Raw genomic sequence first — 23318 nt, forward strand, 5'->3', positions numbered from 1 at the left:
AACCAGCTGCTTTAGAATTCAACTGAAAAAAAAAATATATATATTTCTTTCTCTGCTTCTTCTACTGCACTTGCCAGAGGAAAAAAATCTACAGCACTCTGCTGTGCTTTTTCAGTCCATTTCAGATTGCTCGTCCCATTTCAGATGGTTTTTGTTGTTGTTTTTCAATTCATTGCACTTTTTTTCTATTCTGAGTTCAACTCGCTGTCCCCTTCACCTTTAACACTCAATCCAAAGTATAATAATAATTATTAAAAAGAAAGTCATATGTCTATGTATTTTGACCCCAAATGAGTGGTTGCAAGAGGAAAAACCATGCTATATTTAAATGATAAACTTAAAGGTAGGATACAATGGTGTTTCGTATATTCAGAGTTGTTCACAGTGTTAAAGAGATGGATTCTCATGCTAAACATGGCCAAAGTAAAAAATAAAAAAAAATTTAGAAGAATGACTGAGAATTTCTGTGCCAAAAATCTTACTTCCAGGTTGGTTCAAGTGTCTGCGTTTTTTTTTTTTTTGATCGTGGATCTAATGACGTAGACGAGAATGGAACTCCTTATATGAGCATTTCTCCCGGAAAAGCGTACTCGCGCACACGTTGACCAGTGGAGAGCGATATCGCACACATCAACGCGCTTCAAAATCGCAAAAAAGAATCGCAATGCACATGGTTTGCTATTAAAACATGGAACCGTCCCTGTGATAAAAGACCCCATTTGAGTAAGTTACATTTGCATCAAATTTCTGTATTTTGTTGGAAATCAGCCCATTAGTGAATATATGTTAATGAAAACAACACAAAACATCAGTATTATAGCTCCGCTCACGGCACGCCTCCAGGAGCTCGGCTTTTTCCGGAAAGAACCGGAAAGCTGTATTTTTCTTTTAGAAATGTGATCAAACTAAAGACTTTTTGGATATATGAAGGATGCAGTACTAATCTATAGAAACTCTAGATTAACATGAGATTGGGTGAAACTGTGTATGTTACCCTTTAAAGAAATACTGTCACTTTTAAAATGTGTAGTCATGCAGCTGTTACAAAGTCTGAATGATTTTTTATAAACATATGTGATTTAATAGTACTTAAATGCATCTTATTGAGAATTTAGTAAATCCTTACATTTATATATTTCTTGTTGTACTGGTCACTTGGGAGAAATAAAATGATTCAAATATGTGTTATTCTTATATTATTTAAAGTTTACATTTTAGTAATTTTGTAGTTATGCACTATATATACATTAGTTTAGGCTTCCCAGATGTATTCAGATGCCATTTTTGTTCACATCATCAGCTGTTGTGAAAGGCAACACCTTTTCAGCAATAACTGCTGTGATACATAAAAAACTCCATACAGCACACACCTCAGATTTGTGCTTCAGCTTCTCATCATTAACTTCAATCTTCAGAGTTACCCTGGCATGACCATGCTTTTTGCTCTGATTTCATAAACGTATTTCAGCAGCTGCTTTTTGTTCTTATGCTCTGCTTTTACCATCTGGGCTGTGTTATTGCAGTAAGTACTTGATTTGTAATGTGGGTCAATCCTTCGTTTCAGTAAATATTCCCCTCATATGCCTTAATATGTTGAATCAAATACTTTTACAGTTTTTTGAAAATGTGAAACACATTAGTAAGTTTTCACACTTATCACAGTTAAGTGGATGTAAGACATAATTTAAATAAATTCAATACTCTGGTTTGAACAGATGCTGCCATTTACATGCAAACATGAAAAACTGGCATTTCATTTAGAAATGTTCCAGGTATTTCACTAATCAGAATGCTTTCTTGTGGTCCATTAATAAAGTGACTTAAATGTGACTTTCTTTTGTTATATACAAGGAACTGGCCTTTGTTAATAATATACTTTTTGTTATTAATAATATACACATCCTTCAGGAAGTGATGTCATTTTAGTGATGTGTAAATAATCAAATTATTAATAAAGTTAGTGGCTGAGCTTATACTGGAAATCTATGTAAGATAGAATTATGTCTTTGGTTGGTGTAGATCAGCACAGATGACACTTTTCCGGATATTTTTCCAGAGCGTGTTATTGTTGCTAAATCTTTTTAACCCTCATGAGTGTCAGGATACAGATAGACGGGATTACACGTCTCATTCCACCTCCTCTCCTCTCATAACTCTGGGACCACTAAAGCAAACAGCTTTTGGAGGTGCACTTCTCTGAGATGAGATAACATCTTAAAAAATGTCATTCTGTTGGATAGAATGGGGCTTAAGAGGAAATAGAGGAAGTTAGTATAGAGCAACGACTTGTCAGCAGTCCAATCTCTATAACACTCACACTTTGTTAAGCCTATGACATCATTCCTAACAAAACGTGAACGAGTCCAGCCACAAGTCTTTTTCTGTCATGTTTCACCAAAAGTCAAATAGAATAAAATTTTATTTTTATTTACCCTCAGGTGCTGTGTGCATGGCAGTCAAAATCGTTTATGAAATGAATGTACTATACTTAAGATCAATAATATTTTAATAGTATACAAATTGACTGAACAGCACCAGAAGTTTATGGAAAATTAGGTTTTATAACCAATAAAAGTCACTATACACACACACACACACACACATACTCAACATTTCTTTGTCAGTTCTAAATCTAAAATTAACTAAATTAGATCACTTTTATCACAAAGATAACTTCTACACTAAGCATCAGGATCACTGATAAGATGTGTTATTATCTGTATCTGTCCTGTCAGGGTGAATTATATACTTATAAAGCTCCCTTGTGTTCTTTTGATGTCTGATATGATTTTCTATCGAACTGTATCTGTGGTTGATGGCTGTTCATCAAAGCCGATGAAGATCACTCTTGTCTGCAAGCAGATTAAAACATCTCAAATTAAGCTTAGGATATACTGAATTAAAATAATGAATAAAAAAAGAGCAACTGAAGATTGCTTTCATTCTTTTTTTTTATCAAAAAACCCATAAAGATTTATCCTGCAGATATGCAAAAAATGTGGGCAACTAATAAAAATAAATTCTATATATTGTATCGCGAACTGTTTTAAGAGAGAATTCAAATTATTTTTGTTGTCACTTCAGAATAAGGCAGAAAATACAATGAAGCTTCCAAAACATCCTTTATTTACATCAGTCCATATGCCAATCAAACTCTCATTCAGGCTGTGTTTTTCCCCATAGAACAAGAAATCATGCTGACTGTCGCAGTATTAACATGAAGCAATATGTTGACAACTTTCCTCATCTTCCCTCAAACATCTATAATGCCAAACTGTCTTTGTCTTTTTTGTTTTTTCCTTTCTATTCACATGACATTAAAGCGCATTTAGGACGATATTCTTTTACACATTGTACCGCATATCACACAATGCATTACTTGAAAGATCCACAGATGCTGAAGAATGTGACGGGTTGTGATGAAAAAAACGTTTCATGAATAAACATGGAAATTGCTTGATCTCTTGTCACCCATGATTTGGCGATAGATGCGTTTACAAAGAAATGCAAAAACAATACCTATATAATATATAAAGAAGAACAAAAGTGAAATATAGAAGTATATTTTATATATATGGCATGAATTTAGCTACTGTACAATTTAAATGCATAGTGCTTTGCAGGCTAAATAAATTATAGAATATAAGCATCTCTGTCATACAGGCCTCCTGAGGTAAAAAATAAATAATATCCTTCATTCATTACAATGCCAAAAGGTCAAAGGGCAGCAGGAATGTCACTCCCCTTTGCTTTTAGCGAGGATCAGGGCAGGGAAGAGGAGTGAAGCGGGAATGGAAAAGCATATGAAGTCTTTAGTTAGTACCAGAAACAGGCTATATACTCAACGTTTAGGGCTGAAACTGTCTCAAGCACCATATATCTACTGTATATATATATAAACAGATTTATACCAAAGTGTCAGAACACTTACAATGAGACCACATAGAGTTAAAGCCAATGACCAGACATATGCACCAATCTGATCTGGAATGCAGCGCAACAGACTAAATTTGAAAGTTTTTATAAAAAATTGTATTGGGAAGTTACACTTTAAAAATGCCCAAGAAGTTGGCATGCGTTAAATTTTTTGTTTCTTATTGATATTTAAGATCCTTGTTGGTCCTGCCAGACTGAGGATTCTTCTCGCCTCTCAACCGTGACACACTGGAGCAGCCGAGCCCGAGGCGTCACATTGCTGAAAATGCCACCATAACCGCAGGGGATGTGAAAAATCAATGAGCCATTGCAGGAATCATTCTTCTAGATGTCGTGCTGCGCTATTTCATGGAATACGAAACACTCTGTGTGGTCTCAGTGTGTCCAAGAATACAAAAAATTATATAAAACACACGTAACAGTTCAGTTGAATGTGACTAGTGTATAACAATACAAATACAGAGACAGAATCAAAGAGATTAAACATAATTTAACAAGCAGTATTTTCATTTTCTTTTTCTTGTTACTTTTTTAACTTTTTTGTTTGTTTGTTTGTATGTATTTTTTTTATGCTAGCACCATCTGTACACAAACATGGATTTTTGCCCATAGATTTCCAACATATTGAAGTGTTCACAAGGCACTTGTCGTCCTTTTTGTTGTTTTTCATTCATCTTCTTTAACGATTTGTTCTTTTATCCACTTATGGCAATATAATTAGTTTGTTCACAGCAAGCGAGCAAGCCATTTTCGCAAACAACGACTCCATAGTTCCAAAGTGCGCATCCATCTATTTTGGGACAATGCTTTTTTTTTTCGTCAACTCTACAAATGTCCAACATTTTCCGCTCCCGACCAAAATCCATTTTAGAAAAAATATTAATCCTTTATATTTTCCCAATCATTTCAGCCATCATTTTATTGATTAAACTTGCTCACATACACCCTGCTGAGCCTTTTCCACTTTCACTTGTCCTTAATACTTGGCAAATTTTTTACCGTCGCCGACAAGTAATGTCAAAGCATGTGATCATCATCAGATGAGCTTTGCAGAAGTTCACCCGGTTCTCCAGTCGTTCCGTGACAAACTCCAGAGCTTCTAAGTACTCCAGAGAGTCCACTTCAAACGTCTGCTGAAGGTCAACTGCAAAAGTGAAAGAAACTGATGTTAACTGACAGAAGTTAAATCAAACAGTCAAAAAAAAACAACAACCTTTTTTCATTGCCTGCAGGTTGCATAGCTATAAGTGAATTTGCTATTAATTTTGTTTTGTTCATATATGACTATTTCTTGGACTTGAAACGGTTCACTAAAGTACCATTTATATCAACCCAAAATTGTGCAAATGGCTTACATTCAGTGGTCCATTTCTCTGGCTCCAGCATCAGATGTTGTTTGGTTTGCTCTAGTTCCTTCTTCAGCCAATCGTACTTGGCTCGCACCTCTGAGATTCTCTGTTGCCGATGCTCTAAAATCTTCAGTTTGGCACTAAAGTATACCAGTTCCTGAGGGCACAACAACAATAAGTATGAGCACTCTCAGAAGAAGTGCAGTTGAAACACTGCTGCTCCCTCTTACCTTATTGCCTACGGTTCGCCTCCTCTGTAGACGTTCCACATCATCAATCTCATAAACCTTAATCTCGAAAGGTTCAGCTAAACCCCTCTGTGTGGGCCGGAGGGGACCATCCACCCAGCGTACCCCTGGACTGATGACCGGCTTTCTCACTGGAGAGGAGGTGTCTAAGGTGAGGTTAGGGATTAGACGGCGTCTCTGGGACCCTATGGATGAAACGATGTCATGTTATGAACACTATGTAAACATATTTTATCAATCTTGTTTTGTAATGAAACCAGGTAAAAAAAGAGAGTTTCAAAGTGTGTTACAGTGCTGAGTCAAAGTTTAACCTACACAAATCTGCACTCCTACCAATTTGATGCAGACATGTAATCTGATTTATCTGACCAGTCTGGAGGAACGAAGTCTACAATGAGGAATTTGCTAGAAGTGGTTCCCTTATTTGCATAGAAATTGACAGTTCCAAGTCTGCTGATAAGTTATCTGATTTAAAAACCAAGGAACAAGGTAATATTAATGTGTTTCAGCTTGTCATTTGGTCTAAAAAAAACCAGCACCAAAAAGGTCAAACTTTCAGTCTTCCCTCATTGCCTTGGAGATAGAGTGCTCTGAGTCCAGAAGAACATTAGCAGTTGGCAGTTGATGTAAATTTTAACTGTACGTTGTGGTTTCATATCCTTGCAAAGACCTTTTCATGTAAGGTATTGAGTAGTATACATGATTACAATACTACTTTTCTTTGCGGTTTAACGTGTACTTGTCCAGCTTTTGTGTCTGTTGTTCCAGAGCCAGGATTTAAATTTTCAGTTTTCGCACCATGCAAAGGTTTGTGGTGGCAAGAAAAAGAGTGACATTCTTTGCCTAAAGAGACAGGAGAGGAGGTGGGTATTCAGGAATTTAGGCAGCACTAAATATTGAAAGACCACCCACAGCTAAGTTTGGCAACTGCTATCAGTCGGTATCATAACAGATCATCCAAGCATGTACGGGGAGTAGAGCTGTTTAAAAAGTTTTGTTTCTTCCAAGTATAATCTGGAATGAGTCCTGAAAGCTTTGTAGTACAATACATTTTCTTGAGCACAGTTCGTTAGGGATTACATTAATTTTGCTGAGATCTTTGTATTGCTGAACTGTAGAAAGATGGATGAAAAGATGAGCCACTGAATACACTTGTCAGACTTTAGAAGCAGACTATAAATACAGAAGAAAAAAAAATAGAAATAGAAAAATTATAAATGTCCGTCAGGGTGTGTGTGTGTGTACGTTGATATTTTGTATTGCACAACAATTAAGTAGTAAAATACATAACTACCAATAAATACCATAACAGTTTACTTAAAGCCTTCAGGTATAATAATAAAAGCTTTAAGTTTTACCAAATTATTATTTTTTTGTGTTGCATTCTTGATTTTAATCATAAAGAATCATAGTTTTAAGCATCTGATATTTGCCTACCTGAATTACTTCTTTTCTTTGAATTCTTGAGGCTCCTGCGACCACTGACCGAGCTGCTGTTTTCACTCATAGAGTCCTGAGCGGATGATGTGCTTCCTGTGGCCTCACTGTCTCGTATCATACTCTCATAGCCACTGCTGCCACCACTGTGGTAAAACAAAGCAGTTTTTCCCATTGCAGGAGGAAGCTCTCCACTTAGCACACTGCTGTTGTCACTGGCTTGTCCGCTACTGCAACGGTGAGGCCTTCTTGGGGCAGTAATCTTACTGTAAGGTGAGGGCAAAGTATGGGCCACTGGCCTTTCCTCTCCTTGCACTGCTGCTCCTCTCTCTTCGGTGTCCGAAGCCCCTCGTCCTTGGGCAGCACGAGAGCTGGCGCTACCTTGTAGGAGCTCAGAGATTCGTCCATTCACTGCTCTTAAAGGTAGCTTAGATGCTAACCCTGTCCCCTTGCTGCGACTTAGAGACTGGGTTGACCATGAATTTTGGTTCTGGTTCTTTCCGTTAGGAGGCAAACTTGAGCTTCGGTTTACTGACTGTGGAAGAGATTTGGTGGAGAAACTTAGGGTCTTAGTGCTGGAGGTTGATAAGCTTCGAGCTTTGGGACTTGCCATAAGGAGTTTGCTAACTGCAGAGATTTTGGATTGACTTGCTTTGGGTGATTGTGGTGCATTATTGTTACCATTTGGCCCATTGGTAGGTGATGAAAGCAAACGGGTGATGCTCCTACCTGTCCTTGGCATTGTACTGTCTTTTGCAACTCCTCCTTTAGAGCCTAGAGAGGTCAAACTTTCCGCCCTCTCTAAAGAATGACACTCATGATGTGCCCCATGAGACCTTCCTAAGGAATTGGTTCTGTTTGCTAAATGCTCAAGTTTGGCACTGAACAGTCTGCTGCTCTCTACATTTGGTCCTTTATGTTTACCACCCAGGTCTTCAGGTGTGCTGCCAAGGAAAAACAGATGATGGTTTGATGTCTGAGAATTTCCTGGATTATGCTGTGGACTTGCTCGATTCCTCTGGTCAAGGCTAGACTTCCTTACAGGTGGCAATGGTGGGATTCCTTTCTGACGAGCAAAGATACCTTGCCTCCCTGCTGAACATCTTCTTTCGAGTGTGGCTCTTGGACTGCAGGGAGTGGAGGTGGTAACCCCAAGGCTTTTATACTCTCCACTCATGTAACGGTATGTAGGGTCTTCCAGATCGTCCTGCTTATTTAAGCGATGCCATGCACGAGGGAGACTACCCGTTCTGAGGATGTCTGCACAGTACACTTGAGTTATGCTTTCGGGTGCATTGAATACTATCTCACAGCCATCCACCACCCGGTTCATGGAATCAGGGGAACATGCTGCTTCACTCGAGCTGAACTTGTCATCTTGCCATTTCTTTTTTAGAGATTCCGATGTTCTCTTCTCTGTCTTGACATCACATACCATGTCCAAAGGCTTGGTCTCTTCACATCCCTCCCTTTTCATCCAAGGGTCATCAAAATTTATCTCACTTGAGACTGGAACAGGTGGGGATTTGGGATCTTTGACTAGCGGGGTTTTGTTTTGCAAGTCCTGCACAACCATTGGCTTAACAGCAGCACAAGGGTGAGTTGTACTGTTGGTTTTAAAAGGAACATAGCCACTTGAGGTTGAGGGCAGCTTGTCTAGTTTATGTTTAGTTGTATTTACATCAATTTTATTGGAATCACTCTCTTTGTCTATGTTTTTTTGGTTATTTGACTCAGGGTCTATGTCTCCTTCTTCTTGAATTTCTAAAAGCCTATCTTCTGCTATTGCCTCACCTTGTCCAAAGCACTGTTGGGCAACAAAGCTATGACATGAATGGTCACCATCACTGCCAGTACTCATTTCACTCAACCATGAGCTTATTGAGGAACGACGACTAGCCTGGGCGTCCCCTTCGATCTTGCTAAGAGGCAGGAATTTAGCAATGTTGACTTGTGAGACAGTGGCAGGGGTAATGCAAGGAGCAGTAGTGTAATGCTCTAGGTCTTCACTCATGCTGCTAATGATACTAACAGGCCTTGAACCCGATGCCATAGCCTGCACCGAGCAGTCACTGTTAAAGCTGATAATGCTGGTTGGTCTGCCATTTTCCATCACCCCACTAATTGTCAGCTTTTCCACCAGGGTAAACACCAGCTCATCCTCTCCACTGGGTTCCAAAGGATGCTCCAGTGTAACTGTGGCTGTGGTGTCCTTCACATTTTTCTTATTGTCCAAAGGCAGCTGGGGAACATCATCACACAATGTCTCAGCTGATCCAAGGCTATTGGATGATGAAGATCTCTTTAGGACATGTGGGCTCATCCCCACCGGAGAGGTTCTAGACTCAGGATTAAGCAAAGACTCTGTAGATGATTTTCTAAAGTCTTTATTGAGATTATGTGAGGAGTGCGGTGGTGTGCTAGGCATTATTCCTTTCTGGGTGTACACTTTGCAGCGTTGAGAGGGAGAGGATGGTGGTTTGTACTCTGAGGTTTTAGTAAGACTGGCAATCCCCAACCGTGGAGAGCCCATAGGACGAGGCTTACTCTCACTGCTGCTCCCACCACTGATGGATTCTCTGCTGTCATGTAAACTGGAGCTCTTGGCTCTATGAAGAGGAGTTAGTTGCCCAATACCGCTGCTGCCAGACACGCTTCTGCTGCTGGAGAGTCCACAACTGCCTGTTGAAGACTGTGTCAAGCTTTCTATTATTGACTGAGCAATCTCTGCTTCTTCAACCACCTCACGGATCTCCTCCAGTTGCTGGTCAGATATTCTCTTGGGAGAACTGGACTGCTGACCCCCTTTTACTACTTGACCATAGCCAGGCTCAAATTTGGCAGCTCTGTTGGCAGGGACTTCTTCAAAAGGAAATTTCGTAACCTCTTCTCTTCCATCAATACAGTCCAGCCTCTCTTGGAGCTCTGCAAAAGTGTTGCACTTAAGACAGTCTTTCTCCTTTTTACCTGGCTCAGCACCTTCCTCTGGCAAAGGTGGAAGTGGCTGGGGATGAACAGTCTGCAAAGGTTGGACAGACTGTGAGACTTGAACTAGTGGGGCTACAACCTGTTGAGATGGTTGTGATGTCAAAGATGTCATGCTAAGATCTGCTTTATTTTTATGTAGGGATGGGATGATAGGAACAAACTCTGGAGGACCTTCGTTGTCTGTTAGTTCTTTGTCTGAGAGGGCGGAGCCGTTTGGACCTACATAAATAACTGTGTCACATGACTGTTCACTGCTAGAATAGTCTTCTGGGTCACTGGAGAGGTGTAGCAGGGGCATTTCTGAATCAACAACATTTCTAGAATGAATGGTTCTCAGCTGTGTTGGGCGACGCATTCTTCCTTCCTCACATGAGCTCTCACCACCAGAGGAACTGGATGTGTATTGCTACAGAAGACAAAAAAATACTGCATTTTAAACAAATAAACATAGAATACAATGATGCATCATTCTATACTAAAAGAAAGTTCAATCAAAGAAGGATAGTGTCATACCACGCTTACTTTAGCCTTCTTCTTCTTCAGCCTAAGAACACGAGAGGCAATTTGAAGGGTAGAGAGAGTCTCTGAGAAGTTGTTGGGGGACGAAGAAATGTGGGCTATCATGGTGGTGCGACAATTCATGTTTCCCAGGGACTCACGTAGCAGCATGGTTAGCTTACTATCTCTGTAAACAAAAAAAGGGAAGAGAATTAGCTGGCTAATCTCAGCCTCTGGCATCGCGCCCATGGATCGTTGGCTGAATGTCTGATGCATATGGCACACAAAATTGTAAACAATTGAGGAGTTTCGAAGTCTTCATCTGATTGGTTGAATTATACAGGATTTACTGGAGATGTGTGTGACACATTATTTTACATTCTTCCTGGAAAAGAGAAGCCATGGCGCCAAACCCCCTCATGGAAGAATAAGAATAAGGATATTGTGTTGCTAAATGCTGGATTTTCAAAAGTATGAGAAATATATAAAGTTAGTGGAAATGGACTCTTTAAAACACGTCCAATAGTTTTACACACACAGTCTCGTTGTCGGGACATTTCCACATCCCTAAACATAACACAACACAAAATGAAACGAGACTGGCTGCTTATCGCGTCAGTCAGATGGGGGGACCTTGGCCATTCAAAGCACCCAAGTTCCCATGATACTATTAGCTGGCAAAATTAAAGTTGTTAAACCAAATAATTAAAAGTGAAAATACTTGATTTGTAAAATAAGTTACCCATTTCAGAATAAAATGTATTTGGAAAATGCTAAATGCATTCAAAAATCAAAGCTTTTGGAAATAACTCTTGTTTCAATTAATACATGCAACACTTCTAGCAATCAAGCTAATCATTTAATGCAACCCACTTTAGTAATGAGATTGGATAGACCCATTTGGGCATTTTGCATTTTATTTGCTGACCTTGATTCTAAAACCTTGGCTGCCAGACAGTCTCTTTTTACAGAGAAAGAGAGACTTGGATTGGCATTTCCTGTTCTGTCTGGCTTCCTCATGGCAACCGTCAGAGGTGACATATAAAGCTGCTTATCAAGGATGAGTCAGCTACCATTATGATATGCACATGCACATTCTCAGTTCTCAGAAATAAATGACCTATACAATCATTTGAAGAAAAAAAAAACATTATTACAGAATACAACAGAGTGTACAGTAATATAATTACTGTGCTTATTAGCTTGAAGTTGGATGATGTGCTTAAAAATAGTTATTGAAATGTGAAGTCAATCTTAAGTGGTTATTAACAGTGATCACATGAAAACTGAGCACAAATTATACAAGCATAATTTACTAACCATGATGTAACAAAAATAAAGTTATCTGAAATATCCCATTTAATAACATTAACCCCTTGGCCAAATATGTAAAACACTTTATACAGATACAGTTACTACTACAAATATTATTCCACAAACTGGACAACACATTCTAGTGTGAAATCAATAAGTAATAATTAATTTATAATAATTATGAACAATATTGTACATTTGACATTAAACCAGAGAGGTTAAGTCATATAATTAGAGAGATCTTTTATTAAATCACTATCTGAAATTAGTGACTTGTGTAGATTTATATTCAATTATGATACATGCATATTAATTCAATTTATCTTGTGCAAATGTTGTATTCCTCCTAAAAGGCCCTAAACCCTAATTATATCTCAGCTCCCGCGAGCTGTTGCATTTCCAGCCTTAAACCTCATGATGCTCGGCAATGTAAATTTGGCATGATTAAATTAGGAACCCATGGCATAAAAATGCAAACGTGCCTTGAGGGAGCTAAATGGAAGCGCTGCAAATTTTTGGAAAAAAAGCTGCTGGAAGATGCAAGGCACCTTCTCAAATTTGTCTGTTTTACTGAAATTAACATGCTGCTTAAAGAAATAAAACAGCAGTTGCAGAGAAATGATCCGTGTTAAGAACGTTCCCAGTGAATGTGAAACTGCATCTGTCTCTATGGCTGCTTAGCACGAGCTAATTCACTTAGCTATTACCCCTGAGGAGCGATAAAGGTCACATTCTCTCTGCAGATTCAACATAGCATTAGAATCTACCAATAATTGCTCACATCAAAGGCTGAAAAATGTCAGTTTGTATATATTATTCATATGAGGTGTGCTTGAGAAGATTTAACAGCATGCAACACAGATATGAAGGCTAAACATGTTGCATCTTTAATGAGTTTTGCAAGTGGTGAGATGACTTCACCCATAACAGTATAAGCGTAATCTTGTCATTGAGGTTACAACATATCAGCAGGAGAGTGAGAAGTCTTACCCAGTGACTTTTTGACTGAAATTACTGTATATGATATGAGCAAAGTTAAAGGTATAAGTCTTACTTGTAAGGGATGTGCTTGCTGCCATTGACTAAAGCCAGTATGACGTTCCCCAGGGCAGACAGAGAGAGGCAGAGTCCTGTAGTGCTGTCACGGGTCTTACTCAAAACCTTAACACAGCTGCCTAAATCAATGAGGTGCAGTCGGCTCCTGCCTCCCGACACTAAGCAAAAGAGCCACAGAGTAAGAGTTAATAATTAAACTATAATAGGTGATTCTAACCTTTTTTCATTCATCATTCTCTTAACTAACATATTATATAAAATTCTACTTTATGGATACTTTGTACTTCAGGGAAGGCACCACTGTAACAATTTGAAGTGACTCAAGTAAATCATGTGTTACACTACCATTAGTAAATTTCTATTTTTTCTTTTCTTGTTTTTTTTTTTTTTTTTTTATAAATTAATAATTTTGCTCAGCAAGGACACAAGGTCACAGTCGAAAGTAAAGACATTTATAATTTTACAAAAAAATTCCATTTCAAATAAAAAATGTATCAGCACTTCCACAAAAATTATTAAGCAGCACAACTGCTTAATAAGAACAGTTTCTTAAGCAGCAAATCAGCATATTTGTAAGGATGAAAGATCATGTGAAACTGAATACTAGTAATGATGCTAAAGATCCAGCTTTGCCATCACAGAAATAATGTAAATTATTATTATATGACACTATTATTTTAAACTATAATAATATTTCATAATATTACTTTTTCTTTTTTTTTTACTGTATTTTTGGTCAAATAAATGCATGGTAGTGTACGTGTTATTAACAAAATTCCCTCAAAAAGGTAAAATTCCTGGAGGCAAGTATTGTTTATATATTTATACATAAATACATATATTTACACATAATAAAATAAGTAATTTTGACACTGCATTATGTCTTGTAACTGTTAGTGAAGTACAGGTAGTACCACTGACTAAGTTGGTTAATATATTTAAAAAGTTATAAAATAAGAAAATATCAAGCTTGCAAAGAAACTGGAAAAGAATTAGAAAGTAACAAAACGATGTTAGGTATAAACACTGTCAGCAACTTCATGATGAGCATCTAATTCCATTATGAAGTGTTATTGTGACCTAATGGTAGACTAATAAAGATAAATGGAACTTATTAGTGAAAACGCAGAGCTTAATGAACCTATATTTCAAATGGTGACATTATATCTCTGTGTGTTTCTATTATACAAATTAACATTAGCTATGGAAACATCCTGAGTGAATTTCATGACTCTGCTTACATTAGCTTCATTGTACACAGTTTGGAGGTAATTTGAGTTTCTCAAATACCCTAAAAGCCCATGCTAACACATCTGGTTTTACTTTCTATTCACTCTCAGAAAAAGGCAGGACTCACTTGTGCCAAACAGAACATTTTCTGAGATAAGAGAAATTAGCTCGTTCTGCAGAAATAGCTAGATTTGGCATGACAGCTTTTAGATCAGATTGTACATCTCACATTAACAATGCAGTTTTTTTTTTCTGTTATCACACCCCTCTCTAAGATTATCAGCAACAGACTATTTATAAACCTCACAGGCATTTGGAAGTATAATGAGAACATTCTAAAACAACCGTGGAAGAGAGCAAATACTGCTGATAACACAAGTACAGCTGATCACCAACTTATTTTGTGCTGTAGATGCAGGTGTACAAACTTTAAAAGTACTTTAACCAGCTAAACTTGCAATAGCCAAAATAGCTCAAAAACCAGTTGAGACCCCTGCTGTAGTTCATGTTGAGTCTCTTCTGAAACTCTATCTAACCTGTAATGATACTCACTTCCACCCTTGCCGGTCTTTTCCATTCGATACTGGTAGATGTGTAGGGTGAAGAGCATGTGAGAGTTACGGTGCTCCTCTTCGTCATAGTCTGGCTTACTGCTGTAACGTGCAGCAATGGCAGCGTCCAAGAAGAAAGCAGCCTTCTCAGCTGTAGGAGCGCGCAGTTCACTCTGATTCTGTAACTGTGTAAAAACAGAAAGGATGCAAATGTGAATTTTATTGCACAGTTTTGGCTAAAAGAGCGTCTGGTTTGAGAAACAATACTCACTGTGTACTAAAAATGCAGAAATGTTACAATTAGGCCGATAAATCACCAAAGGCAAGACTTTTACTTTGACAATATATTTTTTTCATATTTTCAATCAATTATGTCTAATTAAGTAAACATATAAAATCAATACAAAAATAATAAAATAAATGAAAGTGTTTTTTAAAGTCTGCTATACTGGCTATCGACTACTTAAAAAAAGAAAAAGAAAAAACTCCATATTGGTCGACCGCTATTAACAACACTAAAGAAAATAAAAGAAAGCATAAAAATGCTGCGAGTTTAGCTATGTCTTAATAATTCAAAAGAAATTCTTCTATTTGTTATTGGGCAATAATTATATCAGCAGAGCCTCGGGCATCATGTCTGAAGCCGGCTCGGTGTGATAAGGCTGACTGTCACAGGAACAGGAGAAGTGAGGGCATTACAATCCATTGCTGTGAGGTATCAGTCCAAGATGAGATTAGTGCACATGTCTGAGGATTACAGAGACAGGAGTTGTCTCTGCTCGACTAATCCTCTCATCATGTATTAGCATTTTACTCAACAATGGCATCTTTATTGGAAGTTGATTGCCAAGACGTTTTTTTTTTTTTTGTTAGTTTTTTTTTACACTGAGGTTATTCCCAGAACAAGGGCAGTTCCTTACAGGCGATAAGTGGGCCAATATTGTTAAACCTTTTTCTCCCCCCAATTTAATTATCTGAGACTATTTGAATTAGCAATAAAAAGAAAACCATGAATCTTTGAGATCATGTCATAAATAATCTTAAAGTTGAAATGTGTAATTTCTACATCACTAGCAAACAGAAGAGTAAAACACTTTCCCTGCCTACCATACACTTTCCCAGTCCTGCCCTAAACTGTTGTTAACGTTAACTCTTGTTACTGTTAATTAAAACTCAAACTATTAAAACTAATTTTCGGAAAAATAAAATAAAAAATATGAGATGAAAAACTCAACTGAGGGCTCTATTTTAATTATCTAAGCGCATGGTCTAAGCGGACAGCGCAGGTGAAATCAGGTTGTGTCCGAGTCCACTTTTGTTAGTTTAATGACGGGGGAAAAGTCGGCACACCTGGGCTCATGGTCGAAATGGGTTGTCCCTATTCTCAATGAGTAATGTTTTTTGGTCGTAACGTGCAATCAACCAATCCGAGTCTTATCTCCCATCCCCTCTAAAAGCCAGTTGCGCTTGCACCATGGCAGGTTCCCTATTTACATGGCGGAATGTAACTTTTCAGTTGTAAACATTTTGTTTGCTGCTCTGCGTTCCTGTGTGTGTTGTGCACTTGCCTATAGGTGCATATTTCTAAAGCGCTCTTTAAATAACAAAGAAAAAATATTGTCTATTTTCAGTTCCTTGAAATAGCAACGCACCAACAATGTGCCCGAACATACCTCTTTTTTAGACCAGCATGCCCTTGGGCACACAAATGGGTGCAAATGCATTTACTATTTCAACAACGCAGCGCAGGACAAGAAAATGAGAACTGCATCGGGCTGAAACTAGCAAACACATTTGCTTTGCGCCTTGCGCCACATTGTGCAGGGTGTATGATACCCTTAATGTTGCTTAATGTTAATTACTGAAATAACTTACTAAAATTACAAAAAAATTAACCTATGAAATAAAAATGTATTAAAGCTTTGTAGAAATAATAAAAAGTAAAATGACAAAATCACACAGCAAAATTACTGAAACATAAACTCAAAAATTAAAACGAAAACTGAAAATATAAAGATAAAAGCTATTTCAAAATAATAATAAATATTATAATAGTATGTAAACAATAATAAAATAACACTGGCCTGCACTGGTTATAGCACTGGTTGAGACAAAGTTAAGTTTTTCATAGTGCAACAGTTTTTACTTTTTTTTAGGGAAATCAAAAAGTCTTATTTATAATATTTACAATATTTGAACATTAATCAATGATTATAATCCCTTGCATTAACAATCTACAGTATAATTCAAGACATTATAACAACATTAGTGATCAGAACGACTATTTTACCTGCATCCCACAGATGGGGTCCTCGCAAAGGTAGACACCTGGAGACTGACCGTCCTGCAAACTGCCTGTCGCCACCTCCGACAACAGATCTTTCAGGTTCTCGTCCTTTCCCCAGACCTCCACAGCCGACACTCGTACGGAGAAACGAGCGCCTGTCTTTTCCTTGCACTCGTTGATCAGTTTGAAGAGCCAGGAGATGGCACACGGGATGATCCCTAAACTCTGCATGGAGTCGTCCTTGCCGATCATAGTGTAGGATTTGCCTGCGACCAGACCGAGAATCGAGTTAATGATGAATCGCTTTGCATACAATCACATCTCTTGCGTTATGAACAATTGGCAGGCCTTTCAAAGATCAGAACGATAGTTAAAATAGGTCAGGTGCTAAAAGCTACATGCAGTGCCTTTTTTGGCCTCGGGAGCATTACGCCAATACGTGTGGTCTATTTCACACTTTCTAATATGATATTTAGCTTACAGACCAGCACTCTGGCATAAGCCACAGTGACAGATGTCACACACACGCTAAACAAACACATTCCAATACAATTAAAAATCCATTAAAGCTGGAAAACTGACAAGATTAGCATAATCATGCTTAGAAATACGGTCAGAAAATGCACCGTGCCTAATCACGAGAATGTTTTGTCTGCCTTAAATGGGTTTTTATTTCCAGAAAAGCCCTCAGTTTGACAGTCCACTGACATTTGCCATATGTCTTAGTGTGGTTGATTAAGCACATGCACCGTGTGGGCAGCACTGGGCATTAAACGCAGGTTCACCCGCAGGACCAGAACCAGAACAACAGTCTGTTGATTGGCAGTGTCCCTGAATTCATTTCTGGACATTGCCCTCAAACACAGTCACATGAATAAATACCCCTGCTGTTGACATGAAAGGGGCCACTAAACAAAGCCATATGTCACAGCACACATTCAGACCAGACTGAACTTCAAAAAACCGATTCCTCTAGTTTGGGTGGGAAAGAGAGCGAGAAAGAGGAAACAGAAACAGGAATCCGCCGAGATAATCTGCTGAAATAGGACAAATACGCTCATTTGCACAGTTCATTCAAACATCACAAAAAATTCATAAAAAAACAAGCCAGTCTTGCATTGGTGCAGTTGTAGCAGATAATACATTTATTCATGATTTAATATGACACACCTGGAGCAGATATTTCATACTTTGTATTTTAAAATGATGGTTTTTCAAAAAATTTCACTTTCATGTTTATTAATAAAGTGTTTACTTTTGTGGCAGGCTCTTCATTTCACAATGGAGCTGTTAATGGAAAAACCTGGATCAAAACAAGTTTATCAATATACCTTTATATTCTGTTTCACTCCATATTTTCTCACAAAGTGCTGTTTTAGTGTTATTTATATACTATAATAGTATTTATTAATATCTTAAAAATAGATTTTATTTTAATATTTTCACTTTTTCACTTTAATTTGAGTTTACATTTTAGTCATTTTTATGTTCTTTTGTTGTTTTATTACTTTTTTCTAAACTATTTTCTATTCATATTTCCTTTTTGTAGTACTTCAGTGTATTTTATTTCAGTTGATTTCTGGTTTTTAAAATTTAAGTTTCCATCTAATATTTACATTTTATTTCAGTTCAGCTATATTTTAATCAATGAAAAAAGTTGCAATGGGTTTTAGTTTTAGTTCAAAATCACAACACTGATTCCACCACTGATAAAAAAAAGACAGAGGTAAATAAGGACTACACTAACAAAATGGTATATAAAAAGATTATGGTTTAGTTGCAGATGGTTTTTATCAGGCAACAAAATAGTTCAGAAAAAAACATAAGTGTGCATACATTACATTTACATGATTACATTTATTATATTTTATTTTTAATTTATGTACTTTTAATTTTATATATATATATATATATATATATATATATATATATATATATATATATATATATATATATATATATATATTTGTATATTTATTTATTTGTTTATTTTTGTGCATTTTCTTTTCTATTTTAATTATTCATTTTATGTCCTGGGTAACAGATCAAGCATGCTCTGTTGAAAATGGTCTTTCACATCAATTAAAGTCACTGGGCTTTTACTACCAGGCGAAAATAAGACAGATGCTCCGTCGCAAATGAACTGAGAGCCAGTAATTCAAAAAGACTGAATGTAGAGTGGCGTGATGGGAAGGCAGAGCTTATGAGATTCAATTACTACAGCATCTCTCTTAAAAATTTTACACACACAAATCCATTATATAGGCTTCAACTTGTCCTTCAATTTTATGGATTCTGACTTATTGCAATAAAGCATAAATAAGCCTCCAGGCTGATCAAGCAGTTTCAGGACAGGAGATAAAGCTTCATTCCGCTAGAGTATTTTAATATTCACCATACGTCCTCTGCATCCTCACAACCAGCATGACATACAGGATTTAGAGGTCAGGCAGTATTATGCATGATTAATATTGTGCTCTCTAGTTGATTTGAAGGTCAAAAACAAATCTCAGTGTTCAAGCAAGATAAATCTTAACAGATTGCATCTTTGGTACTCCCGCACTTAAGCACCAGTGGTGCACCTCGCACCCCTCAAGTTCACCATGAATCTTTTGTTTCTTGTTTTATACAACCACTTTTTCAAGCCAAATGTCCAAGGTAATAACTTCTAAAGCACTAACAAGCCAGTCTCTGGGTTATCATGGCTAGTTAATTAGCTTTGCACGGCTGACCAATGAAATCACCGTAGAATGCTTTTCCAATGATGTATGAGCCAGTCTTTGGCTTTCAAGTAAAGGTTAATGGAAACGAGGCATCTGAGGCATTACACGCTGTCATCAAATCACTGACCAGCAACCACAATGGCATTTTTCCATTGTTTTCCGAGCAAACGGCTGGTTACATTTTACACTAATCTTCCAGAAACAACAATGGACAATGACGGCGAAACAGGGTGAGATCATATTGTAGTCTGCCATGCGTGCTATAAAACTAATTCCATCTAATTCACAGGATATGAACAGCTGAGTATGGGACCGTCGGGGAGGGAATGGTTATTTATTGAACATAAAACACATCTGGGAGATGGAGATAGAAACATCACAGTGTGACATTCTGACATTCTTTAAAAAGCAAGAAAAATGTCCGCCTTAAAAGCACTTACAAAGTATTAGTAAAGGGCAACTGAAGCACTTTTATTTGTGATGGGCTGATTTATTAGAAAGACACTATAGTCTCTCTGAACCCTATATATATATATATATATATATATATATATATATATATATATATATATATATATATATATATATATATATAATTTATTTATTTATTTAGGTCACAGCTGTTGGTCTTTTACCTAGTTTGGAGTGTCCGAAGCAAAACACACAGCCGTCTGCTCCATTGACCACAGACTGGATGACCTCAGCCACAGTTCCCGCACAAACCTCTGCCTGCCAGGAAACATAGAACAGCCAATCAAATTCATGCAATGCAAAACTGAAAGGAAAAACTAGCATAACTTAAAGAAAATATTAAATAATTCTGACTTTTCTGATTATATATATATATATATATATATATATATATATATATATATATATATATATATATATATATTTAAACAAGCAAAACTTGAAAAGCAGCACTGAATAACACATTAAGACTTGTTTTGAGAGAATGTGCAGTGTATTTTATAAAAGTGTCTTCTTGCACTAGCAGATATTTTCACTTAATAGAAATGTTTTGCTCAAAGTATAAATGTAAGTCACTTTAAATAAGTGTGCTAAATGAATAAATGTTATTTTATTTAAAACACATTTTATTCATTTATTTAAAACTTCTTAAAAAAAGAGCAGCAATGACTTCTTATCCATGTTTTATCAACTACCCAGTAATGCTTTGTGGTTAAGGATCAGGGTTGGTAATCAAAAAATCCCAGAAGGGATGACATACTGTATAAGCATTAAGCAACTCCCATTTTGCTTTAAACCTTAATCAGCATTGTAAAACACCTCAGGCTGCTCCAGAGGGACTGTCCATTTATTAAGAGCATACTGTTGCTTTGTGCAATGAAACAATACATTTGGTGACACAAGTAGCAGAAATGACAACACAGCATGTTTAATGTTTAGCACAATAGTTCACCCAAAAATGAAAATGTTGGTATCATTTACCCACCCATATCATTTATCATTTTTGTTTTTCTCCATACTATGGAAGTCAACGTCTACTGTTAACCGTTTGCATACTAAAATATCTTTAATAGAAGAAACTCATACAGGTTTGGAGCAACTCAAAAGTGAGTAAACCAAGACGGAATTTTAATTTTAAGGTGATCTATCCCTTTAAAACTTGCAACAATCCCTCACCTGAGAGGCATCATGGGAGAAAGCCGCATCAAATGCGAACATCTTTGGAGGAACCTGGTTGGAGCTGCCGCGTTTCTGAGTTTGATTCTGCTGAGAATTAGCCGCTGGATCCATGATGGTCATTTGTTTCTTACGAGAATCAACCTTCAGGAAGGAGCTGGACTCTGCCGCACTGGCGGGCGATGAAGGACATACTCGTACCATCACTTTAACCTGCACAGAAACACAGCAACATCTGCTCAGTGATGCAGCATTGCAAAGCGTCATGTCGCTCAGCAGCAACCTCTCTGCGAGTAAAACCACAACCTACGTTTCTGTGAACATAACAACATGCTGCTTGAAGAAGAACAAGCTTTTAAGTAGGTTTATAGCTTTGTCAAGAGTTGACAAGATTGTGGAAAGTTTGCATCTCCTTTCCGAACACTTTTCCTCTAAGAGCACCTTGCCAAGTGGTTTTGAACAAGTTTCTAAGACTATAAACCCCCCAAACTTTAACATATTTATACCATTACTCATGCTTTTGACAAAATTGTGTGCAGTGATACTTAGAGAGTTATTCATAGCTCTTTAATATTTCACAGTCAAATATGTGGAGACAGCAGGCAAGCATTAAACCTCAATAATGCTGCAAGACGCAGGTGCAAGATTAAGGAAAAGGTACACCAAGTAACTTCAGCTGAAGTTTAGTTCTGAGAACTTATATTTACTAAAAAAGTTTCTTTAAATAAAAGAGATTAAGTTGGACTCGGACATATGGACTTGTGTAGAGTCCATATGTCTGGACTGCACATCCACCAAATGTTAGATAAATCTAATCTCTTACTGAACGTTTACTTGCTACTTGAAACTCATCCTGCAACTACATTTAAGTGATGTACAGTACTGTAATAAATCATCTTATATAACATATGTACCCTTCCATATCAAGTACATGCATATGAGAGACATCACACCTAGTGCCCTGTTTATAAGCGTGTGCATGTGCTCAGTAAAACCATCATTGACTGAATGTAATTACAGATTAGTGGACTAGAACACACAAGTAATTGTTGGAGCCCTGCAGAAAGACGGGATAAATCTTGGGTTTCCTGCAAAAGTCATCTTTCACCATTCCTTTGCAGTCTAGACATAGTGGTTATACTGTAAATACTTTGTAAATACTAACAACATAGATTTTCAGGACACCAAGGCTGCATTTAATAATAGAAGTTTTCTATTATTATCTATTTTAAGATGCAAAGCAGAATTTTTAGCATTATTACTCCAGGTTACACTTTATTAATATTATTTATTTATTAAGCTATTTATTTGTTTATTTATAACACCATTCATTTGAAATAGAAATCTTTTGTAACATCATGTATTTATTGTTGTTTTGAATTAAGTGGCCCATATTCGCTATGCTAAATAAATAGCCCCGGATGAAATTATGACCTATTGAATGCATCATCCCGTTTATAAATGCCTCCCAGAAATAAATGCTCCTTGGTTCTCTATAAACTGTGACTAATACGCTTTCTCTCTGAGTCCTTGCTTGTTATGGAGATACGGAAATGTGGTCACAGAGCAGCTCAAGGGCCAGTTAAAACATCTGTCATGCTGTGAAATGTTATTACTGAAATCAAAGCATTGAAGATTACATTTCTAGTTAAGCACATATTTAAACAACATTTCTTTTCTGACCATAGAACAGTAGAGCAGTTTCGTCTGTCTTCACAATGCAAAGCCAAAATCAAAGCAGCAGACATAATTACCACAGAAATCCAATCTCGACGCCATATGGATTAGCAACTATAATGCCATCATCTTTACATTGATAGACATTTTGATAAAACAGGAAAATCGCTTCTCTAGAGTATCAGTCACCCAAGCAACAATTTTTTTCTTAGGCACTGTGATTATTGGTTTATCTTGATTGTTTTAGTGCACAAAGATAATAAAACAGCATCTCTCAAGAATTTTTTCCTTTCTCATTTATGGATCAATAACAGATGAGATCTTATAGAGGAAATTTCCATGTTGTTGACTCTCGACAGGGGAAATAATCCTATAAT

The 23318-nt window shown here is 37.0% G+C and overlaps 1 protein-coding gene across 3 annotated transcripts in view; it reads right to left on the reverse strand.

Annotated features, from left to right (window-relative positions):
- Positions 1 to 3103: 3103 nt before the first annotated feature.
- Positions 3104 to 23318, reverse strand: part of kif26ba (kinesin family member 26Ba) — an 87537-nt gene continuing 67322 nt past the window's right edge. For 2 of the 3 annotated variants that reach the window (XM_026286458.1, XM_026286460.1), the window contains 10 exons: positions 21265 to 21477; positions 20253 to 20346; positions 16898 to 17160; positions 14609 to 14792; positions 12825 to 12984; positions 10472 to 10643; positions 6971 to 10364; positions 5516 to 5718; positions 5292 to 5442; positions 3104 to 5080 (listed from right to left, as the gene is read on the reverse strand). In XM_026286458.1, coding sequence (XP_026142243.1) covers positions 4932 to 5080; positions 5292 to 5442; positions 5516 to 5718; positions 6971 to 10364; positions 10472 to 10643; positions 12825 to 12984; positions 14609 to 14792; positions 16898 to 17160; positions 20253 to 20346; positions 21265 to 21477 — 4983 coding nt within the window. In that variant the 3' untranslated portion in view covers positions 3104 to 4931. The remainder of the gene's footprint in view (positions 5081 to 5291; positions 5443 to 5515; positions 5719 to 6970; positions 10365 to 10471; positions 10644 to 12824; positions 12985 to 14608; positions 14793 to 16897; positions 17161 to 20252; positions 20347 to 21264; positions 21478 to 23318) is intronic. The other variant, XM_026286459.1, reaches the window with a different exon arrangement.

The sequence above is a fragment of the Carassius auratus genome, chromosome 17 (assembly GCF_003368295.1).
Source record: "Carassius auratus strain Wakin chromosome 17, ASM336829v1, whole genome shotgun sequence".
Classification (NCBI taxonomy): Eukaryota; Metazoa; Chordata; class Actinopteri; order Cypriniformes; family Cyprinidae; genus Carassius; species Carassius auratus.